This window comes from Curcuma longa, chromosome 3, assembly GCF_044706935.1.
Source record: "Curcuma longa cultivar G26 ecotype Majalengka, Jawa Barat chromosome 3, ITB_CL_G26_1.1, whole genome shotgun sequence".
Classification (NCBI taxonomy): domain Eukaryota; kingdom Viridiplantae; phylum Streptophyta; class Magnoliopsida; order Zingiberales; family Zingiberaceae; genus Curcuma; species Curcuma longa.
The window spans coordinates 8,752,824-8,775,193 of NC_133863.1; the positions used below are offsets into that span (position 1 = coordinate 8,752,824).

The 22,370-nt window shown below is 38.8% G+C and overlaps 6 protein-coding genes across 7 annotated transcripts; 3 read left to right on the forward strand and 3 right to left on the reverse strand.

Annotated features, from left to right (window-relative positions):
• Positions 1–290: 290 nt before the first annotated feature.
• LOC141823619 (EPIDERMAL PATTERNING FACTOR-like protein 3) lies at positions 291–682 on the reverse strand. The gene is made up of 2 exons (XM_074710908.1): positions 592–682; positions 291–478 (listed from the first exon to the last, which is right to left on the reverse strand). Exons 1-2 carry the CDS (start codon positions 680–682, stop codon positions 291–293), a joined length of 279 nt encoding a protein of 92 aa, XP_074567009.1.
• Positions 683–1,789: 1,107 nt separating this feature from the next.
• Positions 1,790–5,694, forward strand: LOC141824137 (uncharacterized). 2 transcript variants are annotated; one of them, XM_074711377.1, is made up of 7 exons: positions 1,790–1,903; positions 1,991–2,298; positions 2,465–2,505; positions 4,231–4,394; positions 4,492–4,594; positions 4,665–4,834; positions 5,111–5,694. In XM_074711377.1, the coding sequence occupies exons 2-7, from the start codon at positions 2,021–2,023 to the stop codon at positions 5,480–5,482; spliced, it is 1,128 nt and encodes a 375-aa protein (XP_074567478.1). In that variant the 5' UTR covers positions 1,790–1,903; positions 1,991–2,020; the 3' UTR covers positions 5,483–5,694. The 2 variants fall into 2 exon arrangements, with proteins under 2 accessions (XP_074567478.1, XP_074567479.1); XM_074711378.1 differs by having other exon boundaries at positions 1,999–2,298.
• Positions 5,695–6,863: 1,169 nt separating this feature from the next.
• Positions 6,864–11,928, reverse strand: LOC141824988 (DEAD-box ATP-dependent RNA helicase 20). Its single transcript, XM_074712344.1, has 9 exons — positions 11,592–11,928; positions 10,925–11,104; positions 10,678–10,839; positions 9,288–9,442; positions 8,422–8,514; positions 8,232–8,317; positions 7,928–8,154; positions 7,621–7,851; positions 6,864–7,245 (listed from the first exon to the last, which is right to left on the reverse strand). The coding sequence occupies exons 1-9, from the start codon at positions 11,827–11,829 to the stop codon at positions 7,196–7,198; spliced, it is 1,422 nt and encodes a 473-aa protein (XP_074568445.1). The 5' UTR covers positions 11,830–11,928; the 3' UTR covers positions 6,864–7,195.
• Positions 11,929–14,517: 2,589 nt separating this feature from the next.
• LOC141824252 (DEAD-box ATP-dependent RNA helicase 45) lies at positions 14,518–18,165 on the reverse strand. Its single transcript, XM_074711506.1, has one exon. The coding sequence runs from the start codon at positions 18,124–18,126 to the stop codon at positions 14,791–14,793; it is 3,336 nt and encodes a 1,111-aa protein (XP_074567607.1). The 5' UTR covers positions 18,127–18,165; the 3' UTR covers positions 14,518–14,790.
• A 338-nt stretch (positions 18,166–18,503) lies between these two features.
• LOC141825285 (17.0 kDa class II heat shock protein-like) lies at positions 18,504–19,341 on the forward strand. Its single transcript, XM_074712672.1, has one exon. It carries the CDS (start codon positions 18,629–18,631, stop codon positions 19,097–19,099), a length of 471 nt encoding a protein of 156 aa, XP_074568773.1. The 5' UTR covers positions 18,504–18,628; the 3' UTR covers positions 19,100–19,341.
• Positions 19,342–19,433: 92 nt separating this feature from the next.
• On the forward strand, positions 19,434–20,262 carry LOC141825286 (uncharacterized). Its single transcript, XM_074712673.1, has one exon. The coding sequence runs from the start codon at positions 19,707–19,709 to the stop codon at positions 20,136–20,138; it is 432 nt and encodes a 143-aa protein (XP_074568774.1). The 5' UTR covers positions 19,434–19,706; the 3' UTR covers positions 20,139–20,262.
• Positions 20,263–22,370: the final 2,108 nt, after the last annotated feature.

Genomic DNA, 22,370 nt, shown 5'->3' on the forward strand with positions numbered 1-22,370 from the left:
TCATTCATCAAACAATTATAAATAAGACAATACATTTGGAATATTAGAGTTAATTAAAGGCTACAAAATCCTTTTTTATACAGTTCAAGAAAACTTAATATTGTAGATGCCATGAAAAAATAATTGATCAATTCAAAGCTTGATCCTCTGGTACTACCTTGATGTGATGTGCTGCACAATTCTGCACTTTAAAATCATCCTGAGGTTAATCCAAAACTTAGAATAATGTTACAGTTATTCATTCTCTTCTCCATAAAATCTATATATCATTTGGATTTCTCTATGCTATGCTATGGATCATAAAATGTGGAACCACACTTGCATTTCCAACTCTCAGGCTCGTAGTTGGCATACTGAGTCCCTAACCGGTTCATATTTGTTGGAATCTGAATGGCCCGGCAGGGCGCGCACCCCTCACATTTGTGCTCACAGATCGGCGGCCGTGAGCCCAGCGTTCCAAAGTGCTTGTACTCCTCGTCTTGTACATCCACAAGAACAACAAACCACAAGTCTCCACTATTTGTGTCAGTAGTCATACATAATTTGCTAGCTCAAGAAAAAGAAAAGAACAAAACCAGTTTGTTTACATACCCTGAGAAGGCCTTCCAGCTGCAGCTCTGCTCATTTGGAGGGCGATCACAAGTAGAAAGAAACCAACTCTTTTGTACTTCCCACACCACATGATGCCACAATGATCTCTAAATTGTGTGGACTCAACTCAAATCCTAGTTCTTTCCTGCCTTCCTACTGTTTGCTACTTAAAAGGTGGTTCAAAAAGGTAGCCGGAGAAGAACGCCTTTCTCCATGAACTGATAAAGGTAGCTGATATGATTAGTCTATATCAGCTGTCACTCCTAAGCCTCCTTTAACAGGCAATGGCTTCTTTCTTCACCCTTGTTACTCCATTGATTAGTCACAGCAGGCAGATACGATCAAATGGAGTGATTTCACCAGCATGGCAGTGGCTAATGGCTACGAAGGTGTGTGTAGGCTTAGGGCAGTTCGAATGTTGTAGGGTACCCTACCGCAGCAGAGAGACTCTCGAATGGCAGGGAAATTAACCAACAAGTCACGCAATCCCTCAGTTCCTCCTTCCTCACATCGCTTGCAATTTGCAAATTGCATGATGGTGCAGAGGTAGAAGAAATGAAATTGCATTGGGAAGTGTGGGGTTTTGTTTTGCTCTTGCAGTCTCGATGTCCGCGGTCAAGGCCTGATGAGGCGAAGAGATCTCCGACCGAACGGAGCTTGAGGCGGCGGTGGAGGCTGTTGGGGCGGCTCGTAACGAAAAAAAAGGAAGTTGAGGAAGAAGATCATCAAGGGAGACCTCACCGTCGCCACCATGCTTCCCTCCCGTTCTCGCCTTCTTGCTCTCGACGTCGCATAAGGAGGCCGAGACTTGAACCAGAAAATTATATCGCCGACGGCCGACCCAGCACTGCACCCCAATCTCAACAAACGGACCAATCACATAAAGGTTTCTTATTAATGGTCAGCTATCTGGGATCCACAATTCCTAATAGTTTGTTTATGTAATTGGTGTCTGGGAAGTAACAGGGATCGCTACGCCAGATTGTGGATCTAGAGGACTCGGAGACGACACGCTTTTTAATAGGATAATATTCTGCAGGGCCCATCGTTGTAGCCAATGAAATGCGGGTACTCGAGCCAATGGAACGTCTTCCTGTCTTTATGTCCAATGAACCGGTCTGGTTCGCTGAGCCGCGACCTTGTGATTGTTAAGTATACTCCAGCGGGATAACGTACCGACTGGTCTTCCAGGCTACGAGCGGCGGCTTAGCTCGAGCTCGCTAGGGTTTTCTTCATCTTCGTTTAGTCGTTCCAAACCCTAGCGTTTGATCTTACTCTTTCTCGACACGAAGTCGAATCCTCAAAATTCTAGGTACTAACTAGGATTTCGATCTCTTTCTGTCGAGCCTTGGATCAGTAGCCGAGTGCTCTCGTTCGTAAAGGCTGACACTTTTTGTAGGTGCATAGGTCGAGGGAACAGCCTCTACTTATGGAGCTCGCTGAGGGGAACCAGAACGCTGTCGGCGAGTTCGAGAGCGAGTACGATGTTGAGGAGATTGAAGAAGAGGTCGAGGAATATGAAGAAGTGGATGAAGAAGAAGAAGAAGAAATGGGAGGCCGAGACGGAGGCGTCGGTCGTAGTGCGGTAGAAGGAGAAGAAGTTGGAGATAGAGATAGAAGAGGAATATCACCGCGGAAGAGATCGGAAAATGTGGATAACAGTGGAGAGGAGATGAAACAAGCTGATGCTGGTTCCTCTTCAGCAGGGTTAGTGTTTTGGTCTTGGAATTTCGATATACCATTTTCAGATCAACCTGAATGAGCATTTCTTGTTTTATTTGTACTCTGTTTGATTGGTAACTTGGCCAAGTAGCCTTTTTGTTGACTTGGAACACAAATTGATCCAATCGTTTTACTTTTCTGTTTGTGGTAGGAAAATCTTTGTTGGCGGTGTTGCTTGGGATACTGCAGAAGGTATGCCCATTCTCTTAAGATCCTTCATTTTATTAACTTGAATTTTACAAGCAATTTTTCTTGCTCAATTCAGTTAGCATTTTTTTGTCATTTAGATGTGTTAATCTTGGGGAAATAACTAGAATTGGGGGATTAAATTAAAATTCTTTGTTAATTATTACTATCAAATGTCCTAACTGGATATAAATGAATAGGTTAAAGTAATGATTTTATTTCTGTCAGGCTGGTTTTGTACATTTCTATTGTATTTACAGTTATATATGTTTATGGCGTTATTCATTTTGTTATGTAGTATCTTGCTATAGATATTGCTCAAAACATCACTTGTTCCTTACTGTGGCCAATTATCCGTTGTATTTTAAAGTCACAGTCTGAATTCCCAGTGGCAATTGTGTATTGAATATGATCAAAGAGCCAGTTCTCTTTCAATTTAATTGTAGGCATAAGGACATATAGAAACATTGTGATTTCCTCCACAAAGGTTGGTGATAATTTTTTGTTACTAATTACAAATGTTTAGACTGGTAGTTTCATGGAAGTGTGGTTGATTTGGGATCAGTAACAATCTCTCAGTCTTCTCTTTTAGATGATTTTCCTCAGATATTTGAGTGCTGTTAAATAATAGGGTATTGATGAGCCATGATATGGATCTTTTGGATGCAAAATTGTCTTAATAACTGGAGGTCAAATCTAATTTGATGAAGTGTGGTGTTTGTCAGATTTACGCTATTGATTTTAAGGGTGCATTTTATAGATAATGTAAACTAACCAAAGCAAAATTATTAGCACATCAAGACAAGTGACTTGGCCTGTAGTTAAAACAGCTAATTCTTTATTTGTCCCAAAATATGCTGTAAATAAGTTATTTTAAGAATAGAACTTTGTCTATAGAAGATTATAAACTAGAAAGGATGTGTATTTTGCATGTGAAAGTCATGCTGTGATGCTCTCAGATGAAGACTTACTGAAGGTACTTAAGAGATGTTAAGTCATGATATGTTTATGTAATGACTTTCTGATAGTTCACACTTTATATTTATCATTCAATATGTAGCATTATTATCTTTTATCAAGCTTCGTAAAGACAAAAATAATGGTAGTTTGAAAGTTGTGTGTGTCGATGTTTAAGTGAACATTTTTGTATTATAAGTTGTGTAAAAGGTTGCTAAAGGTGCAACTTGCTCTGGGGCAACAGGGTACAGTCTAGGAGTTCCATTGTGCAATTCATGATTGATACTTATATATAATAAAGTTAGTGATGAAATGTTGAAACATCACAATTAAACTTAAATACTTGAGGATATTATTCTCTCTGAAGATTACAATTCATGAAGATTTGTATAAATTGCTAGTCTAGCAAATTAGCTGATTATAGAGGGATGCAAAATTTTGGAAACTAAATGAACACAAGAAGCATATATGCCAGCTGCATATTACACATCCGAACAGTATAAACTATGTCTTCAGTTGTGCCCAACCACTATGACAAAAGGTTGAGAAACATGCTTCAGATGTTCAAGAAGGATCCAATCGTTCATTTATTAGCACTAACAGCTATATGGAAAACTGATAACTTGAATACCAAGAAAGCAATCTTACTTGATCCTGATCACATATAGTAACAAGCTCCTGTAAGATTTTTCATTTTTCACCTTGTCCTCTATTCCTTTTCTTGGTTCGTATGTTGAGTGAACTGCCAGCCTTTTATCCTATTGACTGGTGCAGAAACATTCAGTAACCATTTCAGCAAGTATGGGGAGATCACTGATTCGGTCATAATGAAGGACAAGAACACACAAATGCCAAGAGGGTTTGGGTTTGTCACATTTGCTGACCCATCTATTATTGACAAGGTTTTGGAGGATGAGCATGTCATAGACGGGAGAAGTGTGGGTTTCTTATGAATATTTACAATTTCCTTTTTTTAAGCATTCACTCGGCGAACAATATTCACTGATTGAGTTTGCAACTCATTGATTTGCACAGGTAGAAGTTAAAAGAACTGTTCCACGAGAAGAAATGCCTTCCAAAGCAGGAATCAAGACAAAGAAAATCTTTGTGGGAGGGATACCCACATCATTAACTGGAGGTCAGAGATTATATTTGTTATAAGATGTTGCCCAATCTTGGCTTTATTAACACAATAAAACAAACTACAGATGAGCTTAAGGAACACTTTTCCACGTATGGTGAAGTAGTTGATCACCAAATAATGTTTGACCATACTACTGGTCGATCAAGGGGTTTTGGTTTTGTGACCTTCAAAGATGAAGAATCTGTTGATGTAATTATTTCTGAGGGCAAGATGCATGATCTCGACGGAAAGCAAGTAAGCATGTCTCTCTTAAATTTCCTATATTATTGTTTTACTTTAAACCTTATATAAAATGCCACTGAATTAATTACTGGCCAATATTTTTTATTTTTTTATATAGTTATTATTATATTTTGTATTAACATATTTGAATGTAAAGATGTGATCGAAAGAAATTTAAATGTGAAGTTATTGGAAAAAGAGAGAAATGAAAGCCATACTCAGTGTAGTTCTGAAAATATTAGTAAGTTCTGCACAAGGATTCCAAAGATCAATTTTTTTCAACTGCAGGTTGAAGTCAAGCGGGCCGAGCCAAAGAGATCAGGGGGCAATCCTAGAATGAACGAGAGGGCCAGTTATGATGCTCGCAGCGGAAGCGGCAGTGGATACCGAGCAAACTCTTATGGCTATGGTGGCGGTCGTTATGACATGTATTATGGTGGAGGCGGCGCAGGCTATGGTTATGGCAGAGGATATGGCTATGGTGGTGTTCCTAGTTATGGCTCTGGTTACGTAGCTAACTATGGTGGCTACATGTATGGAGGTGGCGGATTCAACGGCAGCAATATGTACGGTGGCCCGGGCGGATACGGTGGGTGGTATGGTAGCTATGGCAGTGGCAGAGGAGGTTATGGAAGCAGGTACCACCCCTACACCAAATGATTACTGTTATGAAACAAACTATCGAAGAGCATTTATCGGTTCACTGATGTAGACTTACATGATGGTGATCGATCTGATCTCTCCAACTAAACTGCTTACAGCTCTTGTTCTCGAGAACTGCCCAAGAGAGCCGAGTGTTGCAACGACATTATTCCAAACATATATGTGATTGAGAGTTTGCAATTTTATTGATGGTGAAATCCTTTTAGCTTTGTTCTTGACTTGTGGTCCACTGAATGGTTGCTAATCCAAAATTGAGTCTATGACCTGCCCACTCAAGCTTGCAATCTGTATTAGGTTTAAAATATTTTTGTCGCAGGGAAGTTTCATTGTTGCTCGTGCATTGTAGTAAAAAAAAAAATATATTGATCAATTCATTCAAAAGGTTTCAAAACAGGCCAGGCTTGTATGATTTTTCATCAGATTTCAGTACCGACATGAATTAGATAAAGTGAATGATTATTATAGGCCACTTTTTTGATAATTTAATGCCACATTATAGTATAACCTCAATGCTAATCTATTTTTGGCTTTCCTTTGGTTATTATCTTATAAAATATTCAGAATAGTAAAATCTCTACAAAATCTTATTAAGAAAATAAAGCAGTGTTTTTTTGTGAATCTCTTCCAAACATTCTTTTGACTAAAGGTGCAATCGAATCGAGTTGAACAATAAAAAGCATGAGCTCGATTTATTTTTCTTAAACTCGGTTTGAAGTTGTTGATTTGAATTTTTTAAATTCAATTTCAGTTTTAATTTTTAAATTTAAATTTAATTTATAATGAAATTAAATAATTCATGAACAATTTAAATTTAATTCAAAAATAATTTATTTAAAAATTAAATAAATTTAATTCGAATTCAAAATATAATCAATATTATATAATATTATATATATATATCATATATATATATATATATATAATATGATAAATGAACTTAACCAATACGTTTGTAAGTTTTTTATCAGAGTTCAATTCGATAATTTAATCGAATAAATTTAAATATATATATTTTTAATCGAGATTCGAACATATGGGTGGCCTTTCTCATCGCTCATTCATATAAAAACCATAAAGCAAAAAACCTTAAAACCTTTATCAATGCAATGCATAATGTTTATCATGAATTTTAAGCTGTATAATTAAGATATTTTAATCTGGCGACTGAATTAAATCAAAATGCCTAACTTAAGGTATCTATAAAAATTATTCAATTAAATAAAAGCACTGATAACTGGAACCTTTTTTTTTTCATACCCGCAAGCATGATCACTTTGGTTAAACTCCATTACCTTACCCTTTCAGTTACTTGGATTATTTCCATACCTAGAGATTTCGTTTTAGGCCTAACAATTCTATTGTATACAGAACAAAATCATACGTTTAAAATATAAGTTTATATAATAATAAAATAAACAACAAAGTTTGTCCATCAAGAACTGTTAATACCATCGAATGATGCTTATCAAACTTGTTTGTCCATCAAATAATCTTCTCCATGGGATGTATTTGTACGAATACAAAAACATCCATTTAACTTTTACGCAGCAAGGAAGGTGGTAGACAATGTAAAAGAGCAGCTACTACTACATTAGAAAATCACAATTACTTCTCACAATATTGTTATCCCAACTAGAAATTGCAGGTGACGAATACCAACTCGCTTACTTGGCATTTGAATGGCCAATTTCCTCTTTTTTCCTTCAAATGTCAGCTCCATGATCGGTTGCTTCCGTAACGATCTCGGAATCCACCATGACCTGCACAAACCAGATAACCAGCCCATAATTTTGATTGATCCTTGATGCCAAAACAAGTGCAGTGAATGAAAAAAGGCAACAAAAAGGAGGGGAAAAAAACTAAGGCATTTGGTGGAACTGTGGACAATTCAAGATGGTTATCCCACTAAAATTTACAGCAGAACAACAATTAACTCATGTCAAACTGATTTGTTTAAGGTTGGGGTTCACAAGTAATGTGAATGAGAAATTAAAGAAGCAAAGATCCCAACTAGAATATATGACTTTTATGTGCGTTGAAGAAATTTAACGATGAAAATCAATCAACTCAAAATTCAAATAGTAAACCAGCATTCAGAAAGATTTGCATGAGCAGGGGCAGAGTGTAGAACATACCTGGCGGAGGGGGAGCCCCACGACCTAATTTGGCTAGTTCGGGACTAACTTTCTGTCCAGCTTCTTCTAATATCTTGATGAGATCTTTGGCAAATCTTGCATTAGCTGCAGTGAAGAATGTATATGCTGTGCCTTTAGCGCCAGCTCTTCCCGTTCTGCCAATTCGGTGCACATAATCCTCCAAAGATCCAGGAAAGTCATAGTTGATCACATATTTCACATCCTTCACATCTGTAATGAGATGCAAAAGAAAATGTTAATGCTCCTTTTGCTGACAGAATACCACCTCAATTATGGAGAGGCATACCCAAACCGCGAGCAGCGACATCAGTAGCAGTCATTATGGGACTCTTCCCTGATTTAAATTCTGAGAGAACCCAATCTCTTTCAGCTTGACTTTTATCCCCATGGATAGATAGAGCAGGCCAACCATCAGTACGTAGCTGTCTTGTGATCTGATCACAGCCCTTCTTGGTGTCCATAAATATCAAAATTCGGCTGCCATCCATTATGTCTTCCAACAGATTAACCAATCTGGCAAGGAAAAGAATTTTTATCTACATGTCATCACCACCATGACAGTAAAGCAATTGATATAAATGACATCATACTTGTTATATTTCTGGTTCTCTGAGACAATCTCCACCCGTTGGTGTATTGCATGATTGGCTTTCAAGTCAATAGAACCAATAATCACCTAAAGCAAAAGGTAACCGATTCGATGAGATGTAACAAAAAAAATATAGCACAGTGAACTCAACTGTTGGCTTCGTTCTTCAGCAACAAAGAACAATACATTGCCTTGTATGGGTTGTAGAGAAACTGCATTGCAAGTTGCTCAACCTCCTTGGGCCAAGTAGCACTCCAGTAAAGAGTTTGACGATCCGGACGAATCTACCATAAAGAAAAAGGAAGTGACAATAAGAATAAAAAACATATAATCAAATTCAGTCTTCGAGAGAAAAAAATCTAAACTATAAATGACTTGATTTACTAAGAAGTCCAATATTAGAATGATCAATGTGTTGGTCATATTTTAGTTTAAGCATGTCAAGAACTTGTGGCAACTTGTGATTTTACAGAAGACATTCAGGCTTACCCAACCAAAATGTAGAGAATCTAGAGATTGCAGTTAGTTCAACACAATAAAGAGATTTATGATGAATAAAGTAGTGGCACTACATCTTGATCAAAGCTACACTTGCGGCTAATTTCTTGGTGTTAGTCATCAAGATATAAAGCAAAACAAATCTAGAATGTTGTAAATAAGAATACCGCATGATTACTCCAATTTAAAAAACCAGAATCAACATGGTTACCTATCTGTAGGTTCACTACCAAGAGGAAAAGACAGGATGAAAAGCAAGCCAACTTTAGATAGCATAGTTATATAAAAGGTCTCCCATGACCATGAGCTTCAATACTAAGAAAACGTTCCAACTCATTCTAGATAGTGATACCTACAACACTATAACAAATTTATTCCAAGATTTGGCCACATTACATTTTACATACTAAAGCATGACTCAAAAATTAAATATTGAGACAGAACTGATGATAAGTTGCCATTACAAGCCATTGAGGAAAAAACTACATTAATCTGTAATGTTTGACACAAAATGAAGTAACTCCATATAACTCTCAATCTTTTTTTTTTTTAAAAGTACCTGGGAAACAATTTTCCTAATCTGTTGATCAAAGCCCATGTCCAGCATTAGATCAGCCTCGTCCAGAACAAGATAAGTTACTCTTCTTAAATTTGTATGATGTGACTCCAGCATATCAATAAGACGTCCAGGTGTAGCAATAACAATCTCAACACCTGAGTGAAGAAAGCATTATCCAGATATGCAATTGCAAGGGAAATTAGCATATTAATGCAGGTTAAAACATTTTTAAAAGGCACTAACTACAAAATCAACATTAGAGTTAATGCAATAAACTGTCATGAATTAATCATACTCATACCCTTTCAATTACAGTGAATTTATTATATCCTCTTAACATTCATAACATATTCCAATTAAATTTTCTCTTGAATTACTTCTCTTTTTTTCTTATTATATGTGGCAGCAAGGTTTGGTTTTATTTTATTATTGTTTTATACAATTTAAGCTATGATGGCATGGTATTCTAGCTAGTCTTTACTTATTTTTAACTGGGATGCCTAGTAGGAGGATGGTACATTTATATAGAGATAGATATTGGAGTACTGGAGTATCTAGTAATCATACTGATTTGGTAAAGGATATGTATGATAGTAACATTCTAGTGTTGAAGCTACTAAAGTGAAAACACATAATTTAACTGTGGCTATAGTTTACAAGTATTGGAGCCCCAAGCTTCAAGAACAGTAAACTTATCAAAGAAAATATTATTGAATACATGATTTATTACAAAGGGGAGAGTTGGGGTCCTTTTCGAACCCAACTAAAATTGAAAATAAAATGACATAAATGGGTAAGAATTACTACTAGACTAATATGACCCAACAACTTGTTTACAACTGCCAAAAAACTCATATACAAAATACTCTGACCAAATTAAAAGAAATTCCAATCAAACTAAAAAAATGCCAACTTTTTTACACCTATAATAGGACAATTACCAGACTCAACTACAATTGAAAATTCAAAGGATAAATTGATTTCTAATTTGCACAACCCCAACAAGTTGTGGTAAACACAACTTGGTTATGATGATGACACCGTTTATGAATGTTAATAGGATAGGAGATTTTTGTTGGAAATGAAAGAACAAATTGAATTAGTACAATACTCTAAAACCATAGAATAGACTTAGTGATTGGCCATTTTTTAAAAATCTTGAAATCATAAACATTAGCATTTTTATCTAAGAGAATTAAAATTTACTGATGTTCCCTGAATAGATACAAATGGATATAGACTAACGTGCCTCATAGTCCAAAGACAAAACTATAGCATTCCAATATATTCCCAACTACTAAAGGGAAAAGGAACTAGTGAATTGCAATTAAGTATAGGTAAGTTTATCTTCTATAAAAACAAGAGAGAATGTGAAGTCATGTATGTGCACCTTTTTGAAGGTCTCGAACTTGAGGTCCCTTCGGAACCCCACCATAGATACAAGTGTTCTCTATCTTTGAGGAAGCTCCAAACTTTGTTGCTTCATGTTGGATCTGAACAGCAAGTTCACGGGTTGGAGCCAAGACTAAAACAATTGGTCCATCACCAGTTTCTAAAAATGATAGGAAAGAGTTACAAGCAATAACTAATAAGAAGTGTAGTTAACAAATAATAGACAAATAGCTCAATCTCTATACCTAAGACTGGTTGCGCATTTACATGGACAATTGCAGGTAACAGATAAGCAAGTGTCTTCCCAGAGCCTGTTTCAGCAATACCAATGAGGTCGCGGCCCTTTAAAGCCATCGGCCACCCTTGTGCTTGAATAGGAGTAGGTTCCACAAATCCAGCTCTCTCTATTTCTTGCATTACATATTCTGGAAAATCATTGACAACGGATAAAGTAACCCAATGTACACAGATGCCAAGAACTTTTGTAGATAACGAAGATATACCAGACAAATTCTACAATGGAGTTATGAATTCATAAAACACCAAACTATATCTACCAACAAGAACACGTCTAGTAAGAGATTGATTACACAATCCGCAGAATTGAATAATAGGCAAGCAAACTCCAGGAGGTGATGAGTGAAATTAATTTCTACTCCAAGAATCAGTATGGAACTGAAATCAAAATCCTATAAAAGAATAAAGAAGAAACAATCAAGTAAGTTTAAAATCCGAATTGGTCCACAGACCAGAGGGAGGCAAAAAAAAAAGGTCACCTTTGGATGCAAGCGTAAATGAGCAACAAGTAGTATCATTTCACCAATAGCTAGTCGTCCTCGAAAAGCAGTAGATAGAGACACTGGAAACAGAGGTAAAAGCAAAACAACTAATTTAGTAGGATAGAACAAGAACCTGGAAATCCAACGTCCCGAAACACTCTGACCGGCTTGGGGACGTCGCGACCCTCCACTGTTATCTCCCTCCACCTGCGATACGCTTCCACCTCCTCCTCGTTCATGGCGGCCACGGAGTGCGACTCCATATAGAAGTTCTTGTCGAATCCCCTGCTGTAGCTCTGAGAACCGCTTCCCAGTCCGGCATCACTGCGGTAGGAGCCAGGGTCGGAGGCGCGGCCGTCGTAGCGGCTCATCCCGATTGCGTTGCTCTAAGAAAACTCAAAGACCTCGTCGTCGCTTCGCCTGAACTCTACGGAAGGTGGAGATGGTGCAGAGCAAAATAGGGCTTTTGTGTCGAGGTGAGAAATTGGAAATGGAACATTCGAGGGGGCCTTCCGGAGTTAACCGTGATTATTTTGACTGAGTCGAAGAGTAAATATTCAGTTGGGTCCATAATCTTCTTGAGTACATCATCATCCAGATTGATTTTGGATTACACAAAAATTGTGCATTTATTCTTAAAATTCATTTATATTAATTTAATTATTAAGAATATATATAATATATAAGCTTCTTCAAGTATCTACCAACTCATCTCGTTATCCTTTATATACTAATCTCATAAATACTAAATAAATTTATTAGTTAATTTATCTAAATTTTATTTATCCTTTTTATAAAAATTTATTCATATAAATATAACGTACATAGTGTATTTATTTACAACAATCACTAATTAAATATACTAAAGCTTAAACTCAATTTGAATTTGGTGAGATTTGTAATAAACAACATAAATTTAAATTCCAAAATTTGCTTCAATTGCGTGCTAAAATTAGTATATTTTGGTGCAAAAAAATAATTATTTTTCTCTAAAATGTTTACTTGAATAAATAATAAAAAAATTATGTAAGATTTAAATAAAATATTTACTTTACCAATCTATATTTTTGATGGAAGATCAAGTTCCTTCCAGGCTATAAAAAAATTAAATATAATATTTCTATCTTTATTCAAACAGCTAGAAACAATAAATGAAGACAATACACACATGAAATAACAAACATCTTTTAGATAATCTGAGTAGGTCAGTTAGACAGGGAAGCAATGAAAATAGACACGAAAATACTCATTACAATTAAATATGAACAATATTATTGATATATAAGTACGATAAAAGAATAGAATCAGTGTCAAATCCAAAATAATCAGGACATATCTTTGTACAAGTTACATGCCCATTTCAGCTAGTGATTAACTAGGAGATAACTTGACATCCAAATTAAACCAAAACGAGTCTGCTATTCATGAAACTTGCAACATCTTGAATAAACTAGTTTTGCCTTTCAAGATCATCACAAATTTTATCTTCCATTATCCTGATCAGCCCAACATTTGGGTGAAAGAATTTAAAAGTTTGGATTCCTTAAGCAACAAAAGAAAATTACAAATTTTGCTAGCAGCAATACCGTGAAGATATAGGATGTCATAATACTCTCCTAGCAACATCTTAATCTTAATAAAAGAATAAATCAAATTGACTAACTCTAAATGGGTTTACCATCAGATACATCATAACAACAAATGAACAAACAGGCTGGACGACCAGTCACCAGCATACATTTCAAGATGTCAAGAAAACAAAAATATAGAGATCTTGAAATTGATAAACAGCCAAATAAGCTCTAGATGGCTGGCATCATTTCTAGGACTGGAAATGAATGCCAGTGAAAATGCAAGCAACAGTTGTCACAACAAACCGATCAAAACCAAATACGAGAGTGCATTGCTCAATGCTCATGCTTGGAAGAATTTTGGAGAATCAGAATTACCAGATGTGTGTCGTAAAACGTGCAAAATATCATACCACAATCCAAAATTCAGTTTGATGAGTGTTACATTTGTAACCTTTAAACATCAAACCAACAGATAAACATCACAGATTAAACCAACAGATATTAAATTCCAATATCATAAGCAAGAGGGCAACAAGCTAACAACTGAGAGTGCTTGGAGAATCATAAAATTCTTACAATTCCCATAGAAACCTACAAAAACAAGTTTAAGTTAGAAAGCATTATGATATAACAGAAAAGAAAAACACAATGAGAGAAGGTAGATGAAGAATTGGGTCCCACCAAGTTGGATGTCAATGTCAGCCATCACTTGCTGAGTGCAAACGCAGGATCAGCCATGAAAATGTGCAAGCAGAAAGCACAGGACACCCTCATGCAAATAAAGGAAAACAAAATATAATCAAAAGGGGAAGAGGCATCCAAATCAATCAAGAGCAAGCTATTTGATAAAAGCACGCATCAAGATAGAGAAATAATAACAATCAGTTATTTAAGTGTAGTTGAGTTTAGCACCAGATTCTTCCTTCCTGATATATTTGCAAGCATTGAACTTATCAAGAGAAAACTCTGCTCATGAAGCTCAAACACAAGGAGAATGACAAAGAACATAAAAGAATAACATTCACTTCCTCAGCAACAAAGCAGTCAATGTGGAAATACAATGTATCAGCTATGCCAAAAATAACCTGCATTATAAAACCCAACCAGCTATAGATTTTAATGTCAACTAGTCACAAATTAACAAACCACGCACCTACTCTGAGATATATTCTTATTTATTTCTTTTACTTATTTGGTTATCCAGTCATGTGAAATCAGTTCCCAAGACAAGCGTGTGGCTAATTGAGATGATTTATAAGACCTAAATCTTTTGGCTTCAACCTTCAAAAAAAGAAAATTCCATCTAAAACATTACAGCAACTAGGTTGAAGGGCATCAACGAAGTAACAAGGAAAAGCTGCCAAAATTAAATGCATCAAGTTTTTACAAAATATGGAGACAGCCTTTAAAGGTGATTGCCAACATAACAAAACTGATATCGAGGTAAAGTACCGGCAACAATTGATCCTTAGCACAATAGGCAGCTAACAAGGTTTCACATAAGCAAGAAATGGATTGATGAGAGATTCATTACATGTTATGTATAGTAGCTTGAGCAAAATAACAGTATGCAAAACCAAGTCCCAAAAAGGAAGATGGTATATCAAGAGAAAATCAGACATGTTCAAGATAACAACTGAAAAAATATACCATACATGTCTAAATGAAATGCTAGCAAAATTCATAAGAGGAAGCAGAATCCTAAGCACAATCGGCCCACCAAACTTCCTTCCAGATGGATAATAATGAACATGGTTGTCAAATAACAGAATACTTGCCCGGCTGGGAAGCACCAGAAAGATTCAAAGCTTGAGCAGTGTAATCTTCAAGGACTCTTTTCACCTCAGCTTTAGCTTTCTTAACTGAAGACTCAGTGGGACCTTCAATAAACAAGTAGAGTTTGCGTTCTCCAGGACCAGGAATCTTTCCTGGTGGGAAGTATTGACCCCTAGTAGTAATTGCAGCTCCTGTCCATTCGGAAATTGGCCATAATGTCTCTTTGTGTGTTATCTTCCACCGAGCATTCTGTGGGAAATCATTAATCTCCAACTCAGCTTCATAGTGCTCAGGCATAGCTTCAGCTTGTATCTTTGCCAAATTGTGCTTCAAATTTAAAGCAGCAGCTATTGCAGTCGCTCTAGCAGCAGCCTCACCAGGCAAAGCAGCGACAGGGGGAACAGCAGACAGAGCAGCTACATTGGAAAGATTTGCAGAAGGTAGGGCAGCAGTAAATGGCAAAGGGGTGGCAACCTGGGTAGGCATTGAAGTATTTGCTGCCTTCGAAACTGCAGCTAACGCTGCAACATGAGCAGAAACTACAGCTTGTGACAGATCACCACCGGCCTTTCTGATCCCTTCATCCTCAGAGTCTGAATCAGATTTATCTTCCTCAAACCCATATTCTCTTGCTTGAGCTTTCTTAGCAGCTTTCCTTGCTTCATCCTCCTCTTCATTAAATTTAAAACCACTTCCTCCATAACCAGTTCCATGAGCTTGCTCTGTTCCCTGGTACACTTTTGCCATGAAGGCATCAGCTAATGCCTTCAGATCTGCTGGAACAGCTTGTTCAGAAAGTTCCAAGGCTTTCACTAAATCTGGAGCATAGCGTTCATCTTCCTGTGAAATGAATGTAATGGCGCATCCTTTTCGCCCAGCTCGTCCAGTTCGGCCAACACGGTGAACATAGTCTTCATAGTGATTTGGGACGTCAAAGTTCACAACTAGCTCAAGCTCTTTCACATCCAAACCTCTAGCTGCAACACTTGTAGCAATCAACAAGTTGCAGACGTTATTTTTAAAATCAGATATTGTAGATTCACGGTCAGTCTGGTCTTTAGCACCATGAAGGGATAGACAAGGATAACTATGCTTAAGTAAATCCCTAAAGAGAGCATCACATTTATCTTGAGAATGAACAAAAACAAGAATCTTCCCCTTCTCATACCATTCGCCAAGGAGTTCTAGCAATCGTAAAAATCTGTCACTTTCTGGTCTGACCTCAACTAACTGACTTATATCTTTGTTAACCACACTTCTTCCACCAACTTGGATCTCAACAGGCTTGTTCAACACCTTGCGAGCTAATATTTCCACTTGGCGAGGAAATGTAGCTGAAAAAAGAACTGTTTGGCGATCCGGCCTTGTATTTTGGATTATCCTGGTGATTTGAGGCTCAAAGCCCATGTCAAACATTCTATCGGCTTCATCCATGACCAAAAAGGTCACCCTACGTAAGTTAGTAATTTTCCCACCACTTGTGCAAAGTATATCTATCATTCGACCAGGAGTGCAGACAACAATCTCAGTCCCTCTCTTGAGCTCACTGATCTGCTGAGCAACCCCTGAACCTCCATAGACTGGCACACAGTTGATGTTTAATGGCTTTGCAAATTTCTTGATATCACTATGAATCTGTTGAACAAGCTCCCTGGTAGGAGCCATGACAAGTCCAACAGGGCCCTCACCAGACACCACCTCAGGTTGGTCTTTGATATGCCTGAGCATTGGCAAAACAAAAGCTAGTGTCTTACCTGAACCAGTTTTTGCAATTCCTATGCAGTCTCGTCCACTCATAATGATGGGGAGAGCTTGGGCTTGAATAGGCATAGGCTTTTCAAAACTTAGTTTCTTGATTGTATCAAGAATTTTAGTACCCAGTCCAGCTTGACTCCATGTTTTTATAGGCTTGGGCACGTCCTTCCCATGTATCTTCAATTCAAGTTGCTTCCGATAGGCTGAAACTTCATCAGCTGACATCCTAGAGATCTCCTTCAATTCTATGTACAAATTTTTCCTGAAAGGTGGATATTGTATCTTTGAGTGATCAACAATAGAAAGCTTTTCTGCCTTTGTCTTCTTCACTCTTTTCATGAACTCTTCATCGTCTTCATCTTCAAGAGCAACCTCCTCATTCTCAGGATCCTCATAGTCAGAATCAGAATCCTCACCAGGAATTATCCTACCCATTGCATTCTTCTCACCTTTTCTTAACCGATCACCATTACTAAGTGCTTCCTTAGAAGCTTTTGTCGTAATACCTTTCTTTTCATGGGGCTTGTCTTCTATCTCAGCACTCTGCAGCTTCTCGACTTCTGGAAGCACCATAGAGTTCATGAAAGCATCAAGTGGATCAATTTCATCTTCGTCATCATCATTTCCTCCTTCAGAATCCTTAGTACCAATATGTCCATTCGCAACATCCACGTCCATAGCATCATTATCACTCCCATCTTTCAGCATGAGACCATCTCCATCGACAGATATATCCTTATCAGACTTTGGAGGAGCGTCCTCGTCATCAGACTCTCCTTCCAAAGTCCAATTCTTTCCCAACTTGGCTTCATCCTCTTTGCCATCCTCAGAACCCATCTTCTCCCTCTCTTCCTCTTCCTTCTTCCTCCGCATCTCCTGCCACTCTTGGACTCTCCGCCGCCGCTTGTCCATTTCTTCATCCAATTTCCGCTGCTCCTCTTCGAGTACCTCCTCACGGGTCTTTGTTTCCCTAAAATCAGACTCTTTGTCAGTGGGCCGGCTCCGCCTATTATCCTCGCTGCCCTCCCCGTGTCTGTGGCTACTCCTCTCTCGTTCCCGGTCACGAGAACCCTCCCTCCGCCGCCGCTTCCGCTCATACTCTTCATCGTCACTGTCCAGAGCCCTCCGCTTCTCCCTGGCTCTCTCCTTCTCTCTTTCTCTTTCCTTCTCCCTCTCCTCCCTCTTTCTCTCCCTCTCCTTTTCTCGATCCTCCCGCTCCCTGGCCTTCTCTTTTTCCCTCTCCCTATCCCTCTCTTCCTTCTCCCTCGTTCTCTCCTCCTTCTCCTTTTCTCTTTCTTCTTTATCCCTATCCCTCTCTTCCCGATCTTTGGCTCTCTCCTTGGCACGCTCCTTCTCCCTCTCCCTGAGATGACGAGATTCTCGGTGCTTGTCACGATGCCTGTGTTCCTTGTCATCGACGCCGCGCTCCAGATCGGAACGCCGGCTCTCGCGATCCTCCCGGTCCCGGTATTTGTCCGTGTCCCTGTCCCTTTCGCGGTGCCGGTCGCCGCTCCTCTCCTCCTTGCTCCGCCGAGACTCTTTCCTCGGCTTCGCGTCCTCCATCACGATCACGACGACGAAACCCTAGCAACCGCAGCCGAAGGGGAAGCACAGGAAGCCGATCGAACGAATTAAATTACTCTGCAATATTTAATTTTTATTTCACCCCTTAAATTTTTCGACACGTGTGATTTTCTCTCTAAAGTTCTCAAGTTTCGTTTCGCTAGTGATATTTAATTAACTATTTTCACAGATTATACTTTATCCTTTATTTTAAAAATATAGAATTTTATAAATTATGTTCTAGGAAATATATTGTTCAAAATTTATCAAAAGCTTTCCTTTATTTTCGATGGATGAAAGGCCCACAACCAGAGTCCAGAGACTTCCGGACCGAGTCGAAGAAGCTTCCATCTCCTTCTCGAGCGTTCCAGAGGAGCGATTTCTTCTCCCTTTCCCTGTTATAAAACCCTAGTCTCTCCATCCCCATTTCCATCCCCATCAAGAGAAACCAAAGGGAAGAAGGCGAACGAGAAGACTACATACGATCCGGTTAGCTGCGGCCATGGATGTGAGAATGCTTGGTTTCGATGGCCCTCTGCTTTCCTCTCTGCAACACCTGATCGACGTCCCCGAAGAGGTGGAGAAGGCGATGGGCGCGCCCACCCGCACCTACGTCCGCGACGCCAAGGCCATGGCCTCCACGCCCGCCGACGTCAAGGAATTCCCCGACGCTTATGTCTTCGTCGTCGACATGCCGGGTCTCAAGCCGTCCGACGTCAAGGTCCAGGTCGAGGATGACCGCGTGCTCGTCGTCAGCGGCGAGCGCAAGCGCCAGGAAGAAGAGGGCAACGCCAAGTACCTGCGGATGGAGCGCCGCGTTGGCAAGTTCATGCGCAAGTTCGCTCTCCCCGACAACGCGGACGTCAACGCTGTCTCCGCCGTGTGCCAGGACGGCGTCCTCTCCGTCACCGTCAAGAAGGTGCCGCCGCCGGAGCCCAAGAAGCCCAAAGTCGTCGAGGTCAAGGTCGCCTGAGCAGCGATCAGGTGATTGATCATATACCACTCCTGCTGCGATTGTCTATCTGCTACTTGGTCGGCTATTATCTGTCTGCTACTATTTTCCATGTTTGTTTTGGATGTCTTTCTTTTGTTCTGGCTTGTGAAGCTCGATGCTTCAACAAATAATTCGTAACGTAGTTGTGTGGTGTTTGTAGCAATGTCTGTAACAACCTGAACGCAGCATGGTTTAGTAATATCCCTATGTTTTCCAACAAATTGAGGATTGTTCTCATTGATTTCTTACAGATTTGAATGTGATTGATCCTTCCATTTAAACGCTCTCGATTCTTGAAATGATCTAAATCTCGTGGTGTATGTATATTGACATGACTTTTTTGCAATTTGACAGCAAATGGCACCATATAGGATGACAAATTTGTGAAAGCAGAGCTTTCTGATAACAAAGTATAGAAAGTTAGAAAATTTCTGACCTGTTGTTGAAGTTTGCGATTAGTTTACCTATGGCCCAAATGGTTATAAAATCTGGGCCCTTAGGGCACCTCACTGGTTCGTCGTTGCATTTCTTTTGGCGGGAAACATTTCCCCAATTGATGCTTCGTCCTCCGCATTGAGATCCCAGAATGGAAGAATCTGCGCATCACGAGCAACGAGATCAAGGAGAGCAAGAAGAAGAAGGGGGCGGGGAAACGCTGGTCCCGTCGTTCCCGACGGGCCGGGTGAAGAAGATCGTGAAGCTTGATAAAGAGATCCGCAAGCTGAACTCCGAGGCCCTCTTCCTCATCTCCCTCTCCGCCGAGCTCTTCCTCGACTCCCTCGTCCTCGGCGCCCGATCCGCAGCTCTTCAGAAGAAGCGCCGCACCATAAAGCCCGACCACATCCGCGAGGCGGTTCGCGCCCACCGACCCACCGCCGATTTCCTCCTCGATTGCCTACCCAAGCCGACTCCGCCGCCTCCCAAACCCGCGTCGGGCGCCAAGAACAGATCCGCCGAGGGGAAGCCCCTGCCGTCAGGCACCCGCCGCATCGATGATTTCTTCCGGAAACCCTCGTAGGTTTGAACGCGATCATGTTACGTCTCGATGAGTCTCTCAAGTGTTTTTTTTTTCCTTCCAATCATGTAGAAGTGCGTAACCTATGTTTGGAATTGATGATTGACAACAGTTTGATGCCTTGCAATGATATGTGTTTTTTCTGCTATGATCTCTGTAGCTCTTGTTATTGATTAGATCGTTAATTTGTTTGATTGATTTATTGATTCGTTAGAATTGTAGATTTTTTAGTGCTTTGGGAGATCGCATGCTAGTGAAAAATCTTCTTGTTTTTATGTGTATATAAGAACAAGTTGAGGAAACTAAAAAGTCTACATCCAATTTGGAGCCTCTTCATTGGGACAAAGTCATCAAAGCTATGCACCTGATCGTTTGATGGTGTGGTACAAGATCAAATTAACTCATTTGTGTAAGCAAGCTACATTTTTTACATGCTCTCCAACTTGATCGTATCAGTTAGAATCTTTTCAAACTCCTCATTCTAAATAGCTCTTAATCATCAAGCCGAGATTTAAAATTCATTCCGATTTAAAATCTTAAAAATAGCGAAGCCAAAACAAGTCCATTGAGCACCAAACAACATCCTTATTTACCTTGAACTTTTTTTGTCTATCTCGAACTTGGTATCATCATTTGAACACTTAAGCTAAGTTTAAAGAAATAACATGAATAGCCAATGTACATTTTTTGGGTTATTTTTGTTCTTATTTTTCCATCTAAGAAAACTCAACCTGGTGAAGTATCAAAATGCACGAATCAGACACCAAATAGAAAGTTCATTTCCAGCGTCTCAGAACAAAATTTTAATCCAAGGCAAAAACATTAACACTAACATAAAAAAAATAAAAAATACGATCAAAAAGTTCTGATATAAAATGGCAAAAAGAAAAAACATGATATCTGTGAGAAATCTTGAATGACATGTCTAAACTTGTTTTCATTGCTTACAAGTATAAAATCATAGGAAAGAAAATGCACAATTTTATTTTATTTTTAAAAAAATGTTCCACCGTGATTTGCCAAGGAACTTAACAGACGCTCTTATCTTTGTTTTAAAGCTTTACTCAATTTCTTTTCGGGATGCTTCCCACAATTGCTGTTCGATACCCAGCTTCTTCAGTTCCGATCCGTTAAACCTCTCTCCACTGCACCTGTGAGCCCAGCACATGTGGCATTTGAGCGCAACTCGATGAGGGGAACTCATATTTTTTTCCTTTCTGATGACGACGATTGAATCACTACACTACAAAAATAATATTGATTAGCGATCAAATTTTCGGTCACTCATATTTTTTTCCTTTCTGATGACGACGATTGAATCACTACACTACAAAAATAATATTGATTAGCGATCGAATTTTCGATCACTAATTAATTCCTAAATCCGATTAATGATTGATTAGCGGTCGGAAAAAAAATCATAAAATAATTCATCGTAATTCGATTTAGCGATCGAATTCCAATTCGATCGCTAATTAGCGACCGAATATAAGTTCAGGAAAATCGATCACTAATTTTAGCGATCGAATACAAGTTCGATTGCTAATTAGCGACCAAATTGAAAAATCGGTCTCTAATTTTCCTGAACTTGTATTCGGTCGCTAATTTTAGCAGCCAAATTCAAATTTCGATCGTCTCTAACAAGAAACAAAGATCTTACTGAATTAAAAGGAAAAGCAATCAATGTCAAAGTGGACGTGTCTTGTTTTCCATCATCACAAACAAGAAACAAAGATCTTACTGAATTAAAAGGAAAAGCACTGCAATCAATCTTCCTGGACGTTACCCTCCCTTACTTTCGCCAAAATGGCCTTGAGTGCGGCAGTGGCGGCATCGGTCGTTGCTGCAGCGGTCCGGACAGCGGAAGTGGCGGCATTCGATGAGGGGAACTCATATTTTTTTCCTTTCTGATGACGACGATTGAATCACTACACTACAAAAATAATATTGATTAGCGCTCGAATTTTCAGTCACTAATTAATTGCTAAATCTGATTAATGATTGATTAGCGGTCGGAAAAAAAATCATAAAATAATTCATCGTAAATCGATTTAGCGATCGAATTCCAATTCGATCGCTAATTAGCTACCGAATATAAGTTCAGGAAAATCGATCACTAATTTTAGTGATCGAATACAAGTTCGATCACTTGTATTCGGTCGCTAATTTTAGCAACCGAATTCAAATTTCGATCGTCTCTAACAAGAAACAAAGATCTTACTGAATTAAAAGGAA